This window comes from Mizuhopecten yessoensis, unplaced genomic scaffold, assembly GCF_002113885.1.
Source record: "Mizuhopecten yessoensis strain PY_sf001 unplaced genomic scaffold, ASM211388v2 scaffold4599, whole genome shotgun sequence".
Lineage (NCBI taxonomy): Eukaryota > Metazoa > Mollusca > Bivalvia > Pectinida > Pectinidae > Mizuhopecten > Mizuhopecten yessoensis.
The window spans coordinates 395,456-419,316 of record NW_018405627.1 but is presented as its reverse complement, the minus strand read 5'-3'; the positions used below and the strand labels follow the sequence as shown (position 1 = coordinate 419,316).

At 36.7% G+C, this 23,861-nt stretch overlaps 1 protein-coding gene across 4 annotated transcripts in view; it reads left to right on the top strand.

The window, feature by feature from the left end:
• The window catches only part of LOC110449370 (prolow-density lipoprotein receptor-related protein 1-like), a 224,157-nt gene that overhangs the window by 121,613 nt on the left and 78,683 nt on the right, over positions 1 to 23,861 (top strand). The window contains exons 5-21 of one of the 4 annotated variants that reach the window (XM_021496197.1): positions 2,230 to 2,472; positions 2,973 to 3,127; positions 4,663 to 4,762; positions 5,275 to 5,437; positions 6,514 to 6,742; positions 7,125 to 7,314; positions 8,028 to 8,159; positions 8,590 to 8,661; positions 9,680 to 9,814; positions 10,685 to 10,791; positions 12,235 to 12,370; positions 14,534 to 14,659; positions 15,115 to 15,255; positions 16,138 to 16,254; positions 16,867 to 16,989; positions 17,736 to 17,930; positions 21,139 to 21,189. In XM_021496197.1, the coding sequence (XP_021351872.1) occupies positions 2,230 to 2,472; positions 2,973 to 3,127; positions 4,663 to 4,762; positions 5,275 to 5,437; positions 6,514 to 6,742; positions 7,125 to 7,314; positions 8,028 to 8,159; positions 8,590 to 8,661; positions 9,680 to 9,814; positions 10,685 to 10,791; positions 12,235 to 12,370; positions 14,534 to 14,659; positions 15,115 to 15,255; positions 16,138 to 16,254; positions 16,867 to 16,989; positions 17,736 to 17,930; positions 21,139 to 21,189 (2,415 nt within the window). Of the gene's footprint in view, positions 1 to 2,229; positions 2,473 to 2,972; positions 3,128 to 4,662; positions 4,763 to 5,274; positions 5,438 to 6,513; positions 6,743 to 7,124; positions 7,315 to 8,027; positions 8,160 to 8,589; positions 8,662 to 9,679; positions 9,815 to 10,684; positions 10,792 to 12,234; positions 12,371 to 14,533; positions 14,660 to 15,114; positions 15,256 to 16,137; positions 16,255 to 16,866; positions 16,990 to 17,735; positions 17,940 to 21,138; positions 21,190 to 23,861 lie in introns of all 4 variants that reach the window. The other 3 variants (XM_021496196.1, XM_021496199.1, XM_021496198.1) reach the window with 3 other exon arrangements.

Sequence of the window (23,861 nt, the reverse complement as noted above, 5' to 3'; positions counted from 1 at the left end):
CAATTCAATAGTTTTATTTTGACATATAAATGGAATACTTAAACATGTATTTTAACGGCACTGTTCGAGTATGTAACAAACACGGCACAGTTTCAAAGTTTAATTTGACATATAAATCGAGTATGTATAGCAAACATATTTCAACAGACTCGGCCGAAGAAAATTCCAAACATGGCACAGTTTTATAGTTTTAATTTGACATATTAATCGAGTGCTTAATAAACACGTATTTGAGACCATTAGGCCGAATAAAGTACAAACACGACACATTTATTTAAATATATTTTTATTACGAATCGAGTAATAAGCAAACATATTTCAACAGACACGGCCGAAGTAAATTACAAACACGGCATANCGATTTTTGAAAATTAAACGAAAAAAAGAAAAAAATACACGGTAAGGGTCCACCAGTGCATTGTGTCATTGTTACCATGATATCTCAGATAGGACCACCATTGTGTCATTGTTACCATGGTATCTCAGGTAGCACCACCATTGTGTCATTGTTACCATGGTATCACAGGTAGGACCACAATTGTGTCATTGTTACCATGGTATCACAGGTAGGACCACAATTGTGTCATTATTACCATGGTATCACAGGTAGGACCACCATTGTGTCATTGTTACCATGGTATCACAGGTAGGACCACCATTGTGTCATTGTTACCATGGTATCTCAGGTAGGACCACAATTGTGTCATTGTTACCATGGTATCTCAGATAGGACCGCCATTGTGTCATTGTTACCATGGTATCTCAGGTAGGACCACAATTGTGTCATTATTACCATGGTATCTCAGGTAGGACCGCCATTGTGTCATTGTTACCATGGTATCACAGGTAGGACCACAATTGTGTCATTAGTACCATGGTATCACAGGTATGACCACCATTGTGTCATTGTTACCATGGTATCACAGGTAGTACCACCATTGTGTCATTGTTACCATGGTATCACTGGTAGGACCACCATTGTGTCATTAGTACCATGGTATCTCAGGTAGGACCATAATTGTGTCATTGTTACCATGGTATCTCAGATAGGACTACGATTGTCTCATTCTTACCATGGTATCTCAGGTAGGACCATGATTGTGTCATTGTTACCATGGTATCACAGGTAGGACCACCATTGTGTCATTGTTACCATGGTATCTCAGGTAGGACCGTCTTTATCGCATTGTTACCATGGTATCTCAGGTAGGACCGTCTTTATCTCATTATTACCATGGTATCTCAGATAGGACCACCATTGTGTCATTGTTACCATGGTATCTCAGGTAGGACCGTCTTTATCGCATTGTTACCATGGTATCTCAGGTAGGACCGTCTTTATCTCATTGTTACCATGGTATCTCAGATAGGACCACCATTGTGTCATTGTTACCATGGTATCTCAGGTAGGACCGTCTTTATCGCATTGTTACCATGGTATCTCAGGTAGGACCGTCTTTATCTCATTGTTACCATGGTATCTCAGATAGGACCACCATTGTGTCATTGTTACCATGGTATCTCAGGTAGGACCGTCTTTATCGCATTGTTACCATGGTATCTCAGGTAGGACCGTCTTTATCTCATTGTTACCATGATATCTCGGGTAGGACCGTCTTTATCACATTGTTACCATGATATCTCGGGTAGGACCGTCTTTATCTCATTGTTACCATGGTATCACAGGTAGGATTACGATTGTCTCATTGTTACCATGGTATCACAGGTAGGACTACGATTGTTTCATTGTTACCATGGTATCACAGGTAGGACTACGATTGTCTCATTGTTACCATGGTATCACAGGTAGGACCATCTTTATCTCATTGTTACCATGGTTTCTTGGATAAGGCCACAATTGTCTCATTTCATTTTTCAGGGTATTTATTTGTTAGAACATGTTTACTTTTGATTTTACAATTTTAGAGGATTAGTTTAAACTTACACTTTGATGTTGGTCAGCACACAAACAAATGCTTGTGTCAACCTGACTGTCTATTTTGACAATGAACATTACATTGTCAAAATAGACATAGAATATGTTGTGACAGGTTTGACGGACTGACAATCTCATTCTGGATTTACTAATGGACATCAAAATACTGTGATTCAGATGGAAATACTTTACGTTTATACTTAATGTAACAACAACATGCAATTAAATGTGAGACACAAATTTTCTTCCATTTCTTTTTTGATGATTTTAACATTTATGTGCATTTGTTTCAGATTCCGTTGCTAACTGTGATAGTAAAAATTGTACGTTTGCCTGTCGGAACACCCCGCAGGGCCCTGAATGTTATTGTCCGGACGGTAAACAACCTAACGGGACCGAGTGTATAAATATAGATCCGTGTAGCTACCCCCTATATTGTGATCAACAGTGCCGATCAAAAACATCCGGCTCCTTCTCCTGTGGATGCGCAAAAGGCTACGATTTTGTGGACGGAAAAGTCTGCATAGCTATTAATGGTGGGTATATGCCGTTTCTTTGTTATAGGGTATGCAATATAATTTTGTCATATTCCTTCACAAACCTTGAAAAAGTAATGTTTTCTTTTTTTTCTTTTTACATTTACGATAATACAGTGATCACGTGTGTGGTTTCTGATATTTTCATTGCGGTATGTGTCTTATATCAAAACATAGACAATATTTTGATGACGTTTTGAGTTAATTTCTGTTACAAGTTGTCAGTACCAATATAATGATGAATACCATGATGCACAAAAGACTGTATTCTTCCCAAGAAAAACAACAACATGTGTTTATTGGTGAGCTAGACAACATCACTGGGATAATCCAAAAGGATATTTAATTATTTTTTTTTAAAAATGCTATCATAGCATTTGATTGGTTGAGTAACTTTTTGCTCAACCAATGAAAGGCCACTGTTGGTCATTTTCATGATTCAGATGTTGTTCATCACATCAAAGGTCTTTACTATTTATTGTTTTTACTTTTTCCTATAGTACCCTCAAATTTGGAGCCTACACTTCTAGTCGCAGACTTCATGAGGTTCCAACAGGTGGCACTGAGTGGGAAGTCCCTCACACCTCCTGTGGTAGCCGCGGGTCAGGCTATCACAACACTTGACTTCAACCACAGAAAGCAGTTTGCATGCTGGGTAATTTTATAAGTATATAGTACTGTATACCGGTAATCTTTCGTCAAGTCAACTTTTCGCACTACGCCAATGAAATCCATTTCGCCCAGTGTTAATTTCGCCCTTCACATTTGATTTCTGTTTATTTAATCACATAATCGGCCTGTTATCCAGTGAATTCGCCCGTGTAATATTTGTACATATGTCACTAGTGTAATATACCCTGGAGCGTTTTTCATTGGCTGTGCCAGTCAGAAATTGATTGTGACCACATAATATGGACAATGACATGACGTCATAAATTGTGAATGGCGCAACAAAATGGCTGTCTCTGTTTGATTAAGCCCTTTACATTTTGGCTTTAAAACCTGTCAAAATGTAAGTTTTCTGAGTTATGTGATAAAAAGTATCTTAAACTTGTTTTCATTTCATATGAGCTTTTATGAAACTCGTCTTGAAGTTTTAATTTTTACTTGCCAAGGCTCGCAAAAATAAAAACTCTTAAGACTCGTTTCATAAAATCTGATATGAAATGAAAACTCATTTAAGATCCTATATATATCGCTTACTACTGTTGGCTGTAATGATAAATTTGCCCTCACTGCGGACGGTGAAAACGGGAAATTAAACTGCAGCGAAAATTTCTTGGTATACAGTTTTAAAAAGTGATATCAACATTCCGTTTGAGAAAAAAATTAACAAAGCTTTGAAACAAGAGTTTTTCGTAGCGTACGTCTGCTCTAGTTTTTATTCAAAGTTAATTTTTCACATTTGCCTTGTATCGTCTAAATAGAAGAGAAAAACAGTGTTCTACATTTACCCTTGTTTGTTTAACTTTATAGGTTTTACAATAATTATAACATTAGTTTTTCCAACTTATAAGGATCACTTTTGTTGGCCTTGATGGGAATGCAGATAGGGTGATAATGTGGGAGGATAACAGAATCACCTGCAGAAAACCTGCGTGATCAAGCAGGTGGCCTAGTGTACCTTTTAGCTACTGATAGGAAAATTGAACCCAAACTACCTCAGTGAAAAGCGCGTGTGCTTATACATTGCACTATCCGACCACACCCTTTTTTGTACTGGTCTTAAATATTTTAGTGCTGAAAGAATACTGTTAGTATAATGTATGGTTCGGTATATAATGCGACAGGGATTAATGCAGGAATAGAAAGTTAGTAACTTTTTTTGAAATAAAGTAAAAATATGGAGGGGGGGCATGGATCACATCTTCTTTAATATCTAGTTCTCCCTGTTTAATAGACGCTTCAGATCATTTACTTTAAACAAGGCCAGCCATAAACATTGTCGTAAAATATGGACAGTGATAACATAAACACAGGGAAAATAAAATAAATCACTTGGTTGTCGAACTTATGAAATATATAAACACAATAGAACCATGACAGATATTCATGTGGTAGTATTTTAGTTACATGTGGGGGAATTTTTTAACTGAAATAGGGGGAAAAAATGCCAGAATTGGAGAAGGGAATTGGCCCTTAATCGGTCAAAAGAAAGGCCTGTATATATCCATGTGTGATATTTTGTAGCTGTCCTACCGACTGGATCAGAAGATATCTGTGATGGAGTGCCTCAACCTCACCAACACCGCCCAGACCTGGATCATGAAGTCTGATGTATCATTTGATAGTAAGTTGTTGGGGAACAGCGGGATACATTTGTCTCTTTAAGAAATCAGTGGAAAATCTACAGATTATCACAGAATCCAAAAAGACTTATTTATTTCGGAAATTTGACATGGTGATAAACTGTGATATGTTGATGTGTAAAAGAGGTTTAAAAAGTTCTCTAATGTCAAGATTAAGGTCGCTGTTACTAAAAATGAGCATTTGAGGTAGGGGTGGTGGTGGGGGGTGGGGGTGTCATTCAGGCATATGGATGGACCCTTGCTTACCAGTCAAGTTTTTGGTTTAATTACCTCATGTGGAACCTAATTCCAACTTCAATCAAATCTCCTCAAAACTTTACACGAAACAAGTATAAATTGTATTAAATACATTCCAGTTACTCCGTCTTGTTACGGCACTTCCCCGTCCTTGTCATACCACTCACCTGCTCTTGGTAAAGAAACCTTACACCTACAGTGAAGGGCAAAGGTCAAGTCATTCCTCTTACTGATAATTGTTTGACTGCCGTTTCAGACGTGGTGCAGATCGCCTTTGACTGGATCACGGAGAACTGGTACGTGGCCGACAGACTGAAGGAGAGAATCGTCCTGTGTAACGCCACGATGAATCTCTGTCGTATGGTGCTGGAGTTGCCAGAACAGGAAATCTTCAGCATTCGTGTGGACCCTACGGCTGGGTAAGGCCAACAACCAGAGCTACTTGAATTTGATTTGATATACATTTTCACAGATGTTACAGAAAAATCAAATGTTTTTTTAGTTTCTCTTATCCAAGATTCATACTTAACAACTTTTTGAAATTTTCATGGGGAAGAATCTGCATGCTCAGAATTAAAAACGTAAACAATTGTGATAATACCCCTAGGGGTCAAAATAAACCTTTAGTATGATATATATAACATCACATCTCCAGCACACACGCAGGCATACACACATAGGGAGATATTAGCCAGGTGGCATAGGACTAATAGTTAGCGCCTGATAATTTAAGGCTGCTCCCGTGAATTCCTCAAAATTGTGTTGATAAATGTATATGCAAATTGTATTAATTGTATATCTATGTACTGTAAAGTGCTTTAGAGTGGCTTATTCTAGCTAAATAGGGCACCGTATCAAATGTTGTATGTCATTATTATATATTGGAGTTATTCTTTTAGATGAAATCATTAGATCTTAGGACATAGAAACAGTTAAGCAAATTCATTGGTTGGAAAAAATAAATTTAAGGATCCAAAAATCCTAAGTAGGGAGGGTTGGCATGCCTGCAGATTTCTCTCTGCATCTTATTGTGATTGTATATGGTGGCACCTTATTTTGAGCTTAACCCTTTCACCACTGTAGACCATAATGGACTAATCCAGATCAATGCATAGTAGAGTTTATTAAGGTTACATAGGGGTGAAAGGGTCAACAGTAAAAACTGCTTTTCCATTCATCTTCATTAGAGACAACCTGAATTGTCGTACAGCGTCCAGCAAATTTTGTTATTCAAATGAATTAGTCTATTTGCTATTGGTCAGTCAGATTGTTACGAGTTCCTGAAGGATCTGTTGCATGCAAGTTAAATTTCTGTTCCAAGGGGAATAACCCAAGTGTTTTTTCCTGGAATCATAGAGTATTACTAGGTATATGTAAAATGAGGATTTGTGACAAATGACAAATGTTTTATGTAGGTGTTAGCAAATCAACGTATACCAGTGATAAGTGTTCTAGATTTGTCAATATGCTGTTAACCAACAAAATGTTTGTTCAGTTACCTGTTTGTCCTGACCAAGTCAAGCATTATCCGCACCCAGATGGATGGATCGGATCCGCAGGTGATTCACCAAGGCAGCAAGGCAGACATGGAGCGACCCCAGGATATGACCCTCGACTTCCCTAACAGGCACCTCTACTGGACTGACATCAAACTCAAAGGCATCAAGCGCATGGATTATGACGGGCAGAACGTTTGGATAGTATTCAGCCGACTTCGGCCCACGGTACGTTGGTGTTAGGCTGCTGAATTGTGTGTGAAAGAGACTTACATTAGAAGGCCAAAATTGTTTTCCTTCTCTAATTGAAACATTTGAAATGTATACTCCAGCTGTGAAATAGGGGGCATTTAGCATTACCCATGTATTTCTATGATGTCACTTTGACACCTATCGTCATGTGTGTTGTTTCTTCTTTCTTTTGCACTCCATAGTGTTTCTGATAATACCCGGCGACTGCATCATATAGGTCTCAAACCTGTGACCCAGTATTTGTGGGCTAGCATTATCTTGATGATCAGACGCATTAGCCACTCGGCTACTGCGGCCCCACCTTCGGTGCATAATTCTGTTTAGTGAGAGATAAAAATGTGTATTGTTGTGTTTTCAGATATACGGGAATGTGATCAAGGGTTTGGGCATCTCGCTCCTACAGAACACGTTGTACATGACAAGTTCAGAATCGCTGTGGGCTGTTCACCGCTACAACTACAACCAGGGGCCACATCTCCTCACCCGAGACCTTGAGTATCCGTCCCAAGTGCACGTCTATCACCGCGTACGACAGCCCGATCTCCCAGGTAACCAGATACCCTGACATCCAATCAGTGCCAAAGTTACAGTTCATCCAATTGGCCAATCAGTGATTGTGTAATTACATGTCATGCAAATTTTCCATCCAGTATTAATAGTTAATATTTGTACCTCTGTCAGCCTTTGAATTTTCTTCCAGTGTTTATGTTCTGAAATAAAAATATTTCTGAATTTGACATGCTACAAATATGTGATAGAGTTAGAAATTCTGTTGATATTGATTTTTTAGAAGGTTGAATTACATACATGTATTGCCCTTACTATAGGGAAACACAATTCTTTGTTTCTCTGAGACTAATCATGTTTCACAAGGGTAAAAAAACAAAAAATGGTGTTTTCCTACAGTAAAGGCAATAGATATTCTATTATGCCGAAGAAAAGAAAAAAAATCAAAAACAACAATACAATAGAAGAGATGATTTGGTTGACACGCAATTGATGTCGTCTGCTTCAGTCTTTCGGAACTCGGTTGTGGTGGCTATATAAAAGCCAATTTTTCTAAAGAGGCTCCAAATAAAGGAAATACGATCGGGGCAACTCGGGGAAACCTGAGCATGTGAGGGTTGACATGATGCTTTATTGCCCCGTCATGTGATCACTAGCATCCAATCAGACACGCTGTTATACAAATTATATAAAAAAAAAAAGTTTTTTTTTTTGAGTAATATTACCTCCACATCTCTGTTTCATTGTTTTCTAGATTCTCAAACATCTCCGTGTACACCAAGTACATGTGATCATCTGTGTGTGGTCCTCATGAACGGAACAATACCTACGGCCAGGTGTCTATGTGCAGCAGGATATGACATGAACGAAAACAATACGTGTATAGGTGAGACTACAATTACAGTCAACAAAATCAGCAACCAATCACAGTCAAAGAAACAATCATGTGATCAACACAAACAATCACTACAGAAAAATTATCATAATATTCTAACCAATCACAGTCAAAGAAATTGTGTGATCAAAGCAACCAATCACAGTCAAAGAAATGGTCATGTGATCAAAGGAAGCAATCTCCATCAAGGAAATGGTCATTGATTGAGACATAGTTATGTGACAAAACCAAAAAATCATCAAAGAATAAGTCATGTTACTGAACCAAACACTCAAATCAGCAGTGATACGATTTCACCGGCCAATCAGATTTTATGTATTATTTTCAACATAAATGGTCAGTTTTCATTTGTTTACCTAATAACAGCAGCTATAGAAACACATTTAGAGATGTCGTTACATTTTTCGTATTCATGTTACAGTTAATGAAACCTGTCCTACTGATCCGAACTGTCAGGGTATTGTGTGTAGCTGGCCGGTCCAATGTAATATATGTAAGTATGTGTAGCTCTGACAAGGCATTGTGCTTACTAATCTGAACTGTCAGGGTATTGTGTGTAGCTGGCCTGTCCAATGTAGTATATGTAAGTATGTGTAGCTCTGACAAGGCATTGTGCTACATGATCTGAACTGTCAGGGTATTGTGTGTAGCTGGCCTGTCCAATGTTATATATGTAAGTATGTGTAGCTCTGACAAGGCATTGTGCTACACACTCCTGAAAGAAACCTAATCACTCACTCAACCCCTAAAATAGTTCTTCAGAAAGTTAGGAATGATTCATGAAATATCTTGAAGTCATATTGTGGCCATGGTCTGCTGTTATAATAATAATGATTCAAGGTTCTTATATGCTGCTGTTTTAGAGTTATTTTACCACCGGAAGTGATGTCTGATTATTGACTATTAAAATCACTTGTATATAAGGTGAAAAATGAGATCGTAAATCTCAATATATTAATTTATTCACTGTTTACCAATTTCAGACCCCAGTTTAAACACTCAATATGTCAGTGTCCTTGAAACTAATGAAATAGCAAAGAAATCATAGCTGTCACAACTTATATGAACTGAAAATTACCTGCCTTAGCATCTCATTTTCTGGCAAGTTGTGTTTGCCTTGCTTCTCCGCATTTGTTATCTAGGTGTTTTTAGATGTTGTATCTACATAGTTATGTATCTACATGTCATGTAAAACTCTCGAGATATTTTCAACCGAGTTTGGGCCTTTGGAATCCTGGTCATACAAGGTCTTGAAACTGAAACCTGATATAAATATATTTGAAAACATGGCAGGTCAAATATGTTAATCCCACTGAGCCCTCAAAACATCTGGTCTACATGGGGTAGAGTCAGCAAAACTGTTATTTATGGTATCTTTAGTACGGCACAGTATTCTATCTGGGCTATTCCAGGGAAACTAATGTCTCGTGTTCAGATTTTAATAACTTTGTAATCTTGTTCACAGCAGTAGTGATAGTGTGAAGTTTACATTATGTGTGATGTTTCTACAGCCACGCCATGCATGAGTGGTTACATGAGGTGCCCAAAGGGGAGCTGTGTTCCCGAGTCGTGGTGGTGTGACGGGGACGATGACTGTAACCACGCACAGGACCCGAAAATGGACATGGCCGACGAAAAGTTCTGTGGTAAGTTCATCACCCTTAGTCCGAAACTGACCCATAAACAGACTTAAATGTTTGTGATGTAAGTATATGGTGCTTTATGGGATGATAATAGACAGCTCTGCAGTAAGTATGAAGTTTTTAGGAACTATTTCGGTTTCTTGAAACGTTTCAACACCATGCCATATATGACATTAACAAAACTAAGTGCCTAGCCCCAAAATGCCATTATTGTGTCAATGAAACAGTGTTCTTACCATTCCTGAGTTTCATGCTTAACAAGAACACAAGATGTGGGAAGGATTTGGTTTCACAGATATTGAAATCACTGCTGGAGTCAAAGATTTTTTTTTTCATTGTCCTGTAATTAGTCCCTCCCCCTACTTTCAATCAGAGATGACGTGTTGTCCTGTAATTAGTCCCTCCCCCTTTCAGTCAGAGATGACGTGTTATCCTGTAATTAGTACGTCCCTCCCCTACTTTCAATCATAGATGATGTGTTGTCCTGTAATTAGTCCCTCCCCCTACTTTCAATCAGTGATTACGTGTTGGCCTCCTGCGGTTATTGCAGGATAAATAGTGTAAGCTAAGGAGAATTTCAGAAATTGGGCCTGAAATTGCAGGTCTGATACAGGTAAAATATATATGCTTATCAAATTTCAATTGTACCTGATGTAAGTTAACATGATTAGGTATTTTAATATCCTCTTGATTGATATGAACTTCTGTACAAAAAAAATCATATAATATTTGAACCTCAAATAGTCATGAAAGTACAATTTCTCTTCAGAACATATACTTTTGGCATCTTTCTCCTCAAAAAACGGATGTCCAAGGGTCTTAAAAATTGATGAACCATGAAATGTAAACCTTTATTTGCACGGTGCCTTACAGGTCAGAGGACCTGCTCCGTGGAGGAATTTCGCTGTAAAGACGGGACATGCATGCCACGCGAGTTTCAGTGTGATGGATATCCGCAATGTGAGGACAACTCGGACGAGGTATGTAACCTGGCAGTGGGTTGTACTGGAGACTTCTACTCAGCTAGTTTACATAGTCCTAAGGATTTCCATGCCTTCTTATAATAATAATAATAATTCAAGGCTCTTATATTCCGCTTTATCACAACCTAGTATGTAGGTCGTCTCAAAGTGGTTCACAAATTATTATGTTGTTATATGGCCTTTGCAACAAGCCAATATCCTTCTCAACTCCCTGGGAAGCATACAGCCGGTGCTGCCATTTCGGCGCTCACAGCTACATTCAACAATTCCAGCACTGCCCAATTGCCACCATGTACTCATTTACAGCTGAGTAGACTGGATTTTGTTCAAAGATACAACACAGTGCTGTGACGTGATACGAGCCCGCAATCCTTCGCTCACGAGCCTGGAATCCTACCACTAGACTACTGTGCCCATTTACTTTAAAACTACAGTTACTGTAGCTAACTGGACGCATTGGGACATATTTCTAGAGAAAAGTATTTTGTAATCATTGAAAAATTTACAGAATTGGTCCAAAAATTGTTAATATGCAATTGGAAGTGTTTTTTATGGCAGGACTATTACAAGCTTTTAAAAATAATTTTTTAAATCGAAACCATACATTGCTGGACTTGAAAACATGATTAAGATGAAACAAGCTCATCTACTTCAGGGCTCTAGCGTGTAAAACTCAGCAGGGCTAGACTAGGCTCAATAGATAGAGCTGTCACGAAACACTTTATCCACGATTCGATACGTATCTCGATATTTGTACCACTACTCGATTATTTCGATTCAACACACCTTTATTTTAAAATATAAACAAAATGAGATATATAAGCCGTCGATACACGGAAACCCGCAGTGTTTTTTACACTTTTGATTTGAAGCTTGCCGGAGCATCACAAATTTTCTTTTCCTTAGGGTTGTCTGCCATTTTGTTATGAATGCTTTGCGAAAATTGCATCCTCGCAGCCAATTGGTTGAGGGTTTAGAGATCAGCCAATGAAATTGAATGACGTTTCGGCTGAAGCGGCATACACTAATATTCAGATCGTGACGCATCGAAAAATCCAGAAAAAAAATATCGTGAATCGAATCAAACATAAATAATTGCGGTACAAGTGCATCACGATGAATCGTCAATGAGACTGAGCTACCTGGTCAACAGAAGTGTCCTGGCCCTGTTGTGCCAAGTTGTATCCAAAACATAATTTTGGGGATGTACACCATATATATGTTTTGCCTGCAGTGGGAAAGGAATCCTTTTAAGTTTGACAGTGAAATTTAATTTTAATCTGGAACCCTGGGTACTTTCTGGGTGCTGAATGATTAAATAATACCCTTGCGTGACATCCATGTTTCGTTAGTCGTGAAACTCTGTTATTTTGAAAGTAGGTTTGTCTTTCCTTTTTTTCTGAAACCAAAGTGTTGTATATGAAATGTTTTTCGTTGTAGCACGGGTGTCACAATCCCCTCCCTGCCGTTTGTGACAACGACAAGTTTCGCTGCTCCAACGGCTCCTGTCTGGCCATGGCACTGCTGTGTAACAACGTCAGTGACTGTCCGGATGGCTCCGACGAGATGCATTGTGGTATGTGTACAGATCCATAGATATTGACTTCAGGTTATCACCGATAAGCCCATGTCTGCTATTAAGCCCACCCCTCTTGCCGCTGATGTTGTAAACCATTTTTCTCCCACAACCACTTTAGGTTTCCTCACTCCCGACTCATTGGATGAACCTGCTGGGAGTCTGCTAACATTTTTTGGCTACCCACTAGTTCTAATTATGACGTCATGTAACGCCATGTAACAATGACTTCCAACTTAATCTTCCACCGAATTGTGACACAATAGTTCGTGGCAATTGTTTCCTCGGTTGGAAACAGGAATATTATATTCCAAAGAGAAACACATCATTTTTTAAAAATTTAATATTTGCATATTTTGGGAGAAAAAGGTCACGAAACTTGTAATGGTTAATTTTCATGTTTATTGAACTTGAGTAAGATAAGCATGATGACCAATTACCACTCGTTCGGGAACCTTTATTTTGTATTTGTATCTTTCTTGCATAATTATTTTCATTCATTCAGTTAACTTAATTGATCTTTCTCCCACATTCATGAAATGATGTATGAATCTGTGGAAGAACGTACTCTTCCATTTATTAAAACTAAGCCTGAATGGTTACCAGAGGTAACATTTACAGTTGATAGTCTATAATGTAGGTCTATGTACTCATATTGTATCAATTCTATCCTCTTTTTGTTTTGTTTTTTGGCAAGATTTTTTTTTTATATTTTCCAAAATTTTATGACATAAACATATATATATACATACAATGTACATGGGCGTCTAGAATCACCTTTAAATAGTGTACTTCCTGTTCAAAATATTCGATCAAGTATCAGTATTTGTCATACATATATATTTAAGAAATAATAAACATAAGTTGATTATTTTTATTCTACCACGTCAAATGTAACTAATTGTAAAGTTTTGCTATCTTATAAGGCGACATGACCTAGATAATTTGATATGCAAATTAGACGCTGTTCTTTTGCGCATGCAAGATTTATCATGTGATCGTGTTGCCTCGTTTTAACTTGATCAATGTCGTGCCAACATTTCTCAATGCGTAGGATTGGGATTCCCGGATTGCGTTTACTTCTAAAACCATCATCATCGTACCGATAAATATTTTGATCCCGCCTGACAGTTATGCTATTTTTGTTAATTCATGATAAAATACAGGGAGGTTGTTGGAACAGCATGTGTGCACACTATTTCAAGTGCATTGGTTATTGGCATGCGCATGGTATATGGCTCAATAATGCACTCTTTTTAACCAATGAAAACCGTCGTTAAATCACAGACGTGGTAGAATAACAAATAAGTATACATTCAAATTTTTGATATAAAAATAAACTTTTGGATATTATTGTCCGTTCTCTATTATTATTATTATTAACAATTCTATCTTAAGAATCTTGTACACTGCAAAAATTTGTAACTAATTGTTCAAGTTGGAAACTGTTTTCCCAGCATGAATATAGCTTTGATAAATCATTTCTGAAAAGAATACCATACTTTGTGGGACTTATATGAGAAACAATAAAGACAAAATAAGTAAAATATGATAAACAACACTGTTCAGTGTGTAAACAATTTATCGGGGCTAGACTAGGGTTCGAACCCCGAACCTTGGATTATTATACATTCTCGCTAACCGATTGAGCTACCTGGTCAATGGAAGTGTCCTGGCTGAGCTCTGCTACAGTTATTCTAAACGAAAGTTAAGGGGAGATAACTGTATATAGGAAAAACGGCAGTGCAGTACTTGGAACAGGAATCCTTAACTTGAAACAGACACATAAAATATGAAAAATACAGTCTTTTAACCCTTTCACCCCTATGTAACTTTAGTAGACTCAACCATGCATTGATATGGACGAGTTCATTATGTTCTACAGTGGTGAAAGGGTAAAAGGTGTGGTCTTTTAAAGGTAAAAAATTAGTTCCAATCAAAATGTATTGTTACCCTTTCACCACTGTAGACCATAATGTACTCCAGATCAATGTATGGTAGATTCTACTAAAGTTACCTAGGGGTGAAAGGGTTAATGTAAAAATGTGGTTTCAAATTAAGGATGTTTACTGTTAAAAACGTGGTCTCAAAGGTAGGTCTCATTCTGCATGATAATATTGGAATGGAAAGAAAACTAATTTTAGATAACTGTTTTTTTTACAGAGGAGTGTGAACCTGGTAGTTTTAGATGTATGAATGGTGAGTGTATTCCCGGGGCAGGCCGATGTGACGGCAAGAGTGACTGCCAGGACAAGTCGGACGAGACATTACAATGCTCTAATGGCGCAAGTATGTTCGAGTTACAATGTATAACCATATATTAATTAGGGCCCCCTTTTGGAGGTGCTGGTGCCCTATAGTTATCATGGTGTCTGTCTGTCTGTCTGTCTGTCTGTCTGTCTGTGTCCTTCCCTCCCTCCAGATTTTTGTGCGGAATTTATCACAGAATATGAAAGACTATATCTTTCTGATATTTGCAATTGTGATACACTGTGAAATTTAGATGTGCAATAAGGTTTAAAATATTTCTAGTTAGATATAACAGTACAAATTTTACCAGTTATCTAGATATAACAGTACCTGCTTGTTACAGATGACAAATTTCACCTGTTTATCTAGATGTACTGGTACTTATTCGATACAGAGGCTATGTTCCACCCGTTTTAAATGATATCTAACAGCACCTGCTTGTTAGAGATTCCACATTTCACCCGTTTTGCTAATTATACATGGTTTTGTTGCAGATGCCACGTACCACCAGTGTAAGAACGCTTCAAATCAGTTTAACTGCGGAGCGATCAGTGGGGAGAAGCGTTGTATCCCGTCCAGCTGGAAATGTGACAATGAGTATGACTGTCAGGATAAATCGGACGAAATGAACTGCAGTAAGCATTATTTTGAGGGTGGTCAGGTTGTGTATTGGATAACACGTTCTCCTTTTACCGAGGCGGCCGGGGTTCGATTCCCCCACAGAGGTGAAAAGGTCACCTACACTACCATGTGGCTTTTCTCTGGGTGCAGCTGGTGTCCTCCCACACTAGGTCTTTGTGTGGACTTACACCGGGCCAAGAAGAGTGATTTATAAAAGTTATTTCATCCTTTTTAGAGAATATTGGAACATAATAACACCTAAACATGCAAATTACAGTGCACAAATAATTCAAACATATTTTTCAAACTACATTTAATCAAATATTCATAGATTTAAAATTAGTTGTTTGTCTTGGTTGATGTCATTTTACAATCACATTCCACCTTATGCAGATTTCAAAGATGTTCCAAGTTCAACATCCATGTGTCGAAGTCTCAATGTTTCGAATGTTTCCCAATGGTCCCGACGCAAAGTTTGAAATATCAAAGTTTGACTGTATTTGCAAAGTGATTTTGAAGACTGGACAAAGTCATCATGTTAACAATTCAAAATTATCATTTATTTTTTAAAAGTTTTAATGCCAAAATAGATGTTTTCACATTGACACAAGTTTAAACAACCGTTCAAGATTGAAAGGACATAACCAACATTGACACAGGTCAAAGTTAGTTTCAAAGTTGAAAGGTCAACAAAGGTTGACAATGATAATTCCAATCAATTTTAATTTGCATAGAGGGCTCAATTATCTGGTTTTCTATATTTTTCCATTTTTGGTCTGTTGGTAAACACAATTGAAAGCTTTAAAAATAAAAAATAAATATAGACAAACAAACAGAATTGTACAGTTTGTATAGCTTTGATATATTTTTCAGTAGCTTTGAATTTGCTGTTGCAGCGGGGAAATGTGAGGCTCCACACTTCATGTGCAAGAACAACCAGACTTGTCTGCCATTTGAGAAGATCTGTAACGGCATACCCGACTGTACTGACCAATCTGACGAGGAAAATTGTAGTATGTAATGTATGGCTACAGGGTTAAATCTGTCGTTGTAAAACCAAGCAGACTTTTTCATGATTTAATGGAGAACTTTGTCAATCTGACAAGATCCTGAAAGAGAAAAACAAAATTGAGGAATGTGATTAAGATTTAACATCACAGTTTTATGACATAAACTTAATTGGCTACTGTGTTAGTAGCTCTTAATCTTCTTTATAATCAGTTAGCTGGATTAGTTTCTGTCATTATATGTGGTAACTTTCCTGTTTGACAGAAGCTGTGATGTCTGGGGTATTTGTAGCCAGGTTTCTGTCATTATATGTGGTAACTTTTCTGTTTGACAGGAAGCTGTGATGTCTATGGTATTTGTAGCAAGGTTTCTGTCATTATATGTGGTAACTTTTCTGTTTGATAGAACCTGTGATTTGTTGGGTATTTGTAGCCAGGTTTCTGTCATTATATGTGGTAACTTTTCTGTTTGACAGGAAGCTGTGATGTCTAGGGTATTTGTAGCCAGGTTTCTGTCATTATATGTGGTAACTTTCCTGTTTGACAGGAAGCTGTGATGTCTAGGGGATTTGTAGCCAGGTTTCTGTCATTATATGTGGTAACTTTCCTGTTTGACAGAAAGCTGTGATGTCTGGGGTGTGTGTAGCCAGGTTTGTACACCCCTTCCTCTAAACAAACACAACTGTTCCTGTCTCCACGGTTATCAGATCAAGTCAGACGGCTATTCATGTAAACCAATAGGTAAGTAATGCTACAGGTAAGCTATGCCAGGTATAGTTCTACGTGACTGTGTGCTAGGTAATTCTGCAGAGAAGTAAAGTATTTCTACAGGGAAATAAAGTCTATAGATTAGCAAAATCTTTATGTCTACAAATATGCAAGGTATTTCTGTAGGAAAGCAAATTAAGTAATTCTACAGGATTTAGAATGACAGGAAATAAGGTAATTCTGCAGGTAAGCAATGTAATCCTATAGGAAAATACAATGACAGGAAATAAGGTAATTCTGCAGGTAAGCAATGTAATCCTATAGGAAAATAAAATAATTAGACTGTAAAGCAAGGTAATTATGCAGGAAAGTAATGTAATTCTACAGGTATGCTAGATAATTTTAAAGGAAAGTAATACAATTATACAGGGAAGTAATCTCATTCTCATTAAAGATCGTTTCTATGACCTAACTTGTCTGACCTTGTATATGACCTTTTGTATGACCTTATATATGAACTTGTCTATGATCTTGTGTATGACATTGTTTATGGCCTTGTGTATGACCTTATTTATGACCTTTTGTATGACCTTGCATATGACCTTGTGTCTGACCTTGTGTATGACATTGTTTTTGACCTTGTGTATGACCTTTTGTATGACCTTGTTTATGACCTTGCATATGACCTTGTGTCTGACCGTTTGTCTGACCTTGTGTATATGACCTTGTGTCCGACCTTGTGTCTGACCGTTTGTATGACCTTGTCTATGACCTTGTAGGTGGGGAGCCTGTGTACATCATCTTCTCTAACCAGCATCAGATGCGGCGGGTAGAGCTGACGAACTACACGTATGCCTCCCTCGTCTCCGGCCTCAAGAACACCATTGCCCTGGACTTCTACTATGCAGGGAACGCCATCTTCTGGACCGACGTCGTCGACGACAAAATCTTCCGCGGCACCATGCTGGGAAACAGTACGTTTGGTACGATCATAATACTAAAATTGTCCACTCAGTCACCTTGAACTTTGACCTTGAGAACTTTTTCGCGTATCAGCATAGTTAGAAATATTAATAAAAGTATCTAGTAGAATTCATCTTCAGACTTGCATGAAGCGCTTTTACAAAAGTTCAAATTTTTTATTTTTTATTTTTGAATGATTTTTTTTCCTGTAAATTGTGATGTTTAGGAAGATTTGATTGTGTTGACACTCAACACGCGATGTGTTGGACATGACCTATTTCAGGAAACTAGATTGAAAAATGTAAATTGTTCTTATTCATTTGAGAGTTAGGAGACGCAATATCGGTAATTTTGTAATAGGTCATGTGCAGTTTTCAGCCAATCAGAGTCTTTATTTCTATAGAAACCTATATCTAGTCAGTGCTCCCAGAACCTCTATTTAGAATCAAATTAATAAAAAAAGCATGTGTTTTATAGATAGCCAATCAAAACCATTGAAACATATAGGAGTAGATTTAAAGTACATTTCATAGCCAATCGAAATCATTGAAACATAGCAGTAGATTTAAAGTACATTTCATAGCCAATCAGAATCATTGAAACAACAAATCATTAGAATTGAAATGCAGTGTGTAATTGTTAGCCAATCAGAATCACTGTTACATATCACAAGATTGAAGTGTAATGTGCCATCTGTCAGTTAGAGTAAAGTAAACATGCATGAAACTGAAGAAATAACAAATATCCGATTTTAGCAAAAAAAATCTATGCTAATGTTATTAGCTGTTTTGAAAAAATAAATAAAACATTATTAGTTTTCAAATAGAATATTTCTACCAGCATACATGTAATTTTGAAAACATTTTAGGAATTGCACACTAAAAGATTTCGCATTTGATACCTTGAATAAATATAAGACTAAGGATAATTTTGACAGAAACCCCCGTGTTCCAAAAAGGTTGATTATTAAGTGGTTGAAATTTTAGTATTATGACTTGTAACCGGAAATCAATATACACCAAATTATATAATCAGAAATTTTTGATATCATCCATGACTTTTTAAAAAAATTATTCATATTATGATAACCAATCATATCACAAATCCAAATGACATCATCCATCACACATTGAGACGTTGTATACATAATTAATACTCATCATATTTCGAGAGAAAAAATTGATACCATATGTCTCAAGCTGTGGAGAAAATTGTACATATTTATTTTTATCACAGATTCAAAATGTACAAAACTCATCCTTGTCTAACATATTGATTAATCATTGAACAAACATTAAAGCTTGCTGAACTGATGATCTTTTATCGTAGAGACTTGTGTCTGAGACAGGTCTTTATAAGAAGACTTTCATATGTTAAAACGATTTTAATACCGCTCAGCCTCCACACACCAGGTGTTACGCTCACTTTCGCTCTCTGCACCCCTGGAACATGTTATAGCAAAGTCGAAGGCACACGGCTGGCTATTTGATTGGTCTCGGGTGGAAAAAAACCCTGACCAATAGCTAGGCCGATACCTGTCCCCTTCAGACTACAAAGGAGCAACACGGGAGCTCAAAGCAAGTAAATTAGACCACTACACGACCAAGAGATTTTCTTTATGTACGTACATCAAAGGATCAAACTAGTCCTGTCGCCTCATCCACAAGGTGGTGCACGCTGAGACTTCCATTTGTCGTGACATATTTCAGGATTGCAGAGAGTGACAGTGAACTAATCCCTGGAATATTGAGGATGTTCACCGCCAAACCTATACTACCACTACAGTTTGTGGCTAGATACATTTCCATGACTCGGCTTATATTATGCGTAACTCTTCACACGAAAATTGTCAGAGTTTTTTATCACCCTATATATTACTCCTTATCTCCATGCATCAACTTTGTACAACATGTACGGAGGTAGGGTTGGATACTTACCGTAGGTAGACATACAAAAGACACACAGCTTATGCTTCACGCTAAAATTATCAGACTTTATCGACCCAATATTGGGTCCTAATCTCCACGCATCAACTATTTTACGACACAAGTAGGGTGAGTAGAAACTTTCATATCTGTGTAGAAATACGGTACAACTACTTGATATATAGAATTAAACTTAATATCACAATTGTTTTCCTGCTAAATAATTTTCAGAATATTATACTTTTTCAAGATTTACTATTTGGAAAGCATGTTTTCTCATTTATTTAACATTATTGATCAACATTATTAGTCCCATTGAACAAAGTGTTGTGTATATAAGGAACCAATACAGGAATATACAAAACATCACAATGACACCTATTTTTAGGATCTCTTTTAACTCATTCACCCCTGAAGTTTCATAATGAACTAGTCCAACTTTTGAATTGGACGAGTTCAAATGTGTCTTCAGGGGTGAATGAGTTAACCTGCAACTGTAGATGTTATAAGTAGCAAAACAAAAAGAATTTCTTGGTAGCAGATTATTTCCCTGGCGTAGAGATCACGTACATGACAAAGAAGTTATCATGTTCAGTATAATGTTGTGAAATATTTGATGGAATGTCATTTTAAATTTCATGTAGAAAGTTATTAGTTTCAAAGAAATATGCTTTTCCCACACTTAAAGGAAGGAACTGATAAAAAACGTATGATGATGATGATGTTTATGAAACCGTTGTCATGCAATGCACACGCTTCATGCACTATGTCCAGTTACAATTCCACTGCACCAGCGCTTGACCGGGACAATCTCAGAGCAAATTCCATCTTAAAGAAGTTTAAGTTAGAAAAAAAAGACTTGGTGAGAGCTTAGTATCTCAAAGCAAACAAAATTGTTTAACCCTTTCACCACTGTAGACCACAAAATGGACTCATCCAGATCAATACATGGTAGAGTCTACTAAAGTTACATGGGGGTGAAAGGGTTAAGAGTGCAAGAAATGATCAGAACTATTTTAAATCCAAAATGATACTATTAGCAGATGAAATGGTGATTGTTAAATTCACTTTTGAATAATTATTGAAGAAAAGGAAAAAAATTGTTACATAAGAGTTATGTTAGGAGGAAGGTTATTGTAAGAAGTTGATGTCACCGGATAAAAAATTGTGATAATTATGTATATCCAATTAATTTTGGAGAAATAAATTGTTCGAAATATTGAAACATGTAAGGAAAGGTAAGTCTTACACTGATTTGATAAAGTATGAGAACTGATATAAATTCTTTATGAAGCCACGTTGGTTCCGGAAGATGAGGACATGGTTCCCATGACGGCGGGAGAGAGTAAGGCTATCACAGTTTAAGCTTGCCTTTTTTTTAAGCATGACGCCCATCACTCTCAACCAGATCTCCTGCTTTGTAGCCTGACAAAGGATTTCCCCTGCCATTTTCATTTACAGAATGCACCATTTTGGTTGTTACAATTTGACACCAAAATATATTGTATCACCTTGCAAAATGTTGTTGTTTAGTTCGATGTTGACTAACAACTAGATCTGTTGTTCAGTTGCCATGGTGACAGATAAGAAATAATAAAAGCCCCTCCCATCATACAGATATATTGTGTTTACTAACAGCAAGATATGTTGCCATAGTAACTGCTGACCTATTTGAAGTTTGTAAATAATTTTGTTATTGTCTCCGACTTAACACGGACTGTTGTTGTTGTTTACTTCCCCTTGTTAAACTAACCTGCTAGTCTGTCGATATGATAAAATTCTCCTTCAATCTTTTTGGGGCGAAATAAGTTATGTGAATATGACTATGTGTTCATGCAGTTCCAGAAAAACAGAAATACTTTCTTGCTTGAAAGTTAATAAAAAGATTAGAAGCAGATTGAATACCAAATGATCATTTTCCACAACAATCATTCAACTGTCTGAAAAAATATCTGACTGTTGAAATGTCTATCTGTGGGCCCCCGGGGTCACTCTTGTTAAAATTACTGTGAAAATGAAAAATATATTACAGAAATGAAATGAAAGTGGTGTACTTTTTGGAGTTAACACCTAATGGCACTTCTCCTTCAGGATACTTAAGTAATATTGTTGGTGTCAAAAAATCTTTTACAAGGGAATGGCATGCTATATGAATGACAACATTTAGACCAACTAGAATGATCAGACATATAATTGCTGATGTTTCTTTGACTTCAAATATTACTCTACATTTATCTATTTCTTTTGGATACTTCATTCTCAAATGTAACTGAATGTTTCTCAAAGTATCACTATATATTGCTAAAGATTATTTGACTTGGTTACATTTTAATCTGAACAAGTAAAGGAACTTTCTGTTTGACACTTATATTCCTCTGCCTGAGATTGTTGAATGACTGTTAAAGGATGGTATTACTTAGTCCAAGAATGTCTTGGTTTCTGTATCAAACAGAAAATTACTCAGCCCAAGTATGTATAGTTTTCTGAATAGAACCAAAAGGTATCAAGTAAGTTTGGGTTTCTGATTGGAATTGACTGGTATGTATGTCCCCTGTGTATTCGCTCTGGCTAGCCCCTCCTCTCGCTTTACCGTCTGCTTGGTATGTCCGTCGAATGTACAAGTAACTAAGGCATCATGGAAAAGGTGACCTTAACCAAAGCTTTACCCGTTTGTCTTTTGCAGATTTCTTTCCATTTCAGCGAATAGTAATTTTTCATTACACCCTCATCACTTAATATTGTTTAGTTAAAAAGTATCATTGTCTCCTTTTGTAGAATTATCAATATTTGTTTAATGCAAAATATTTTGAATTCAGGTAGTTGAGGTTTTTCTTCATTTGCATTGATCTCACATGACAGTAAAAAGTATGTTCTGATTGGATAATCACTGCCGACAGTGAATTTCATTGGTCAAAAAGAGTGTTGGATTTATTCCAATACATTCGTTCCATTTTTTTCCCCCATTGTTCTGTACTGTCATGTCTGATCTTTTTATAGATCATGTGCACGTCATGTGACCTTACTTTATTTATAGATCATTTGCGAGTCATGTGACATCACACTATCACATTTCACATTTACATTGTGAAGTCCTGGGGTTTCAGCCTTACATTTTGTGCTGCAAAGTTGAGTTGCTTTTCGCAAATTTTGAAGCAATGACATTACGAGACCTAACACGATCCATTAAGTTATCTACTGTAAAACCACAAACGTTTTGTGAGAAATGTGTATTTTCATCTTGTTTCCAAAAAGTCATCAGCTTTGCCAAAATTTGTATTATTTTATGTAAAGTTATTCTCAAGGCTTTCAGCATCAGAAATTTTCAGTAAAATCCTTGAAAGTAAATCTGTTAATTTACAATCATGAAAGTTGAACATCACTTATGTCTCTCGTGGACTTACTTTTTGTCGATTACACTCGCTGAATATGCAACATAGTTTCATTACGTACCACTTGTTTTATTACTTTTATCATATTGTTTAAGAAAAATACACAAACAGAAAAAAAATATTTTAAAACAATTGTGTTTAAAAAATTCTCTTTTAAACTGAAAAGATATGTGTATTGTGCCATCTAAGAATTACATATGAAAAAAACAGTCTAATTTCAAATTCAAGGGTTCTCGTGTTTTACCTTGCCTCATGATGTGTTTTGTGTTAACAAAGAGAAAAAGACAAACAAGTGTTTTTTTTCGGGGGNATTTCTTGGAAACACTTTAAATGAGTTTAAAAAATGTTGTAGGATTTACGAAATTGTGTTGAATATTGAGTAATTGTCAAAAAGTGTATCCACACTATAGGCTAATAGACAATGTTAATAAATAACAGCATGTGAATAAGATGTTGATAGATTCATGGTGGACAGATTTAGTGAATCAGGGACATTTGAGTCAAAGTATACAAAAATTAACTTTAAACAGGTGTTTGGAAGATGATTTTGACAAATTGAAATCTATTAGATAGGTTTTAGTTTTAAAATTGATATTATTTAAATAGTTTTAAAATTGATATAATTTAA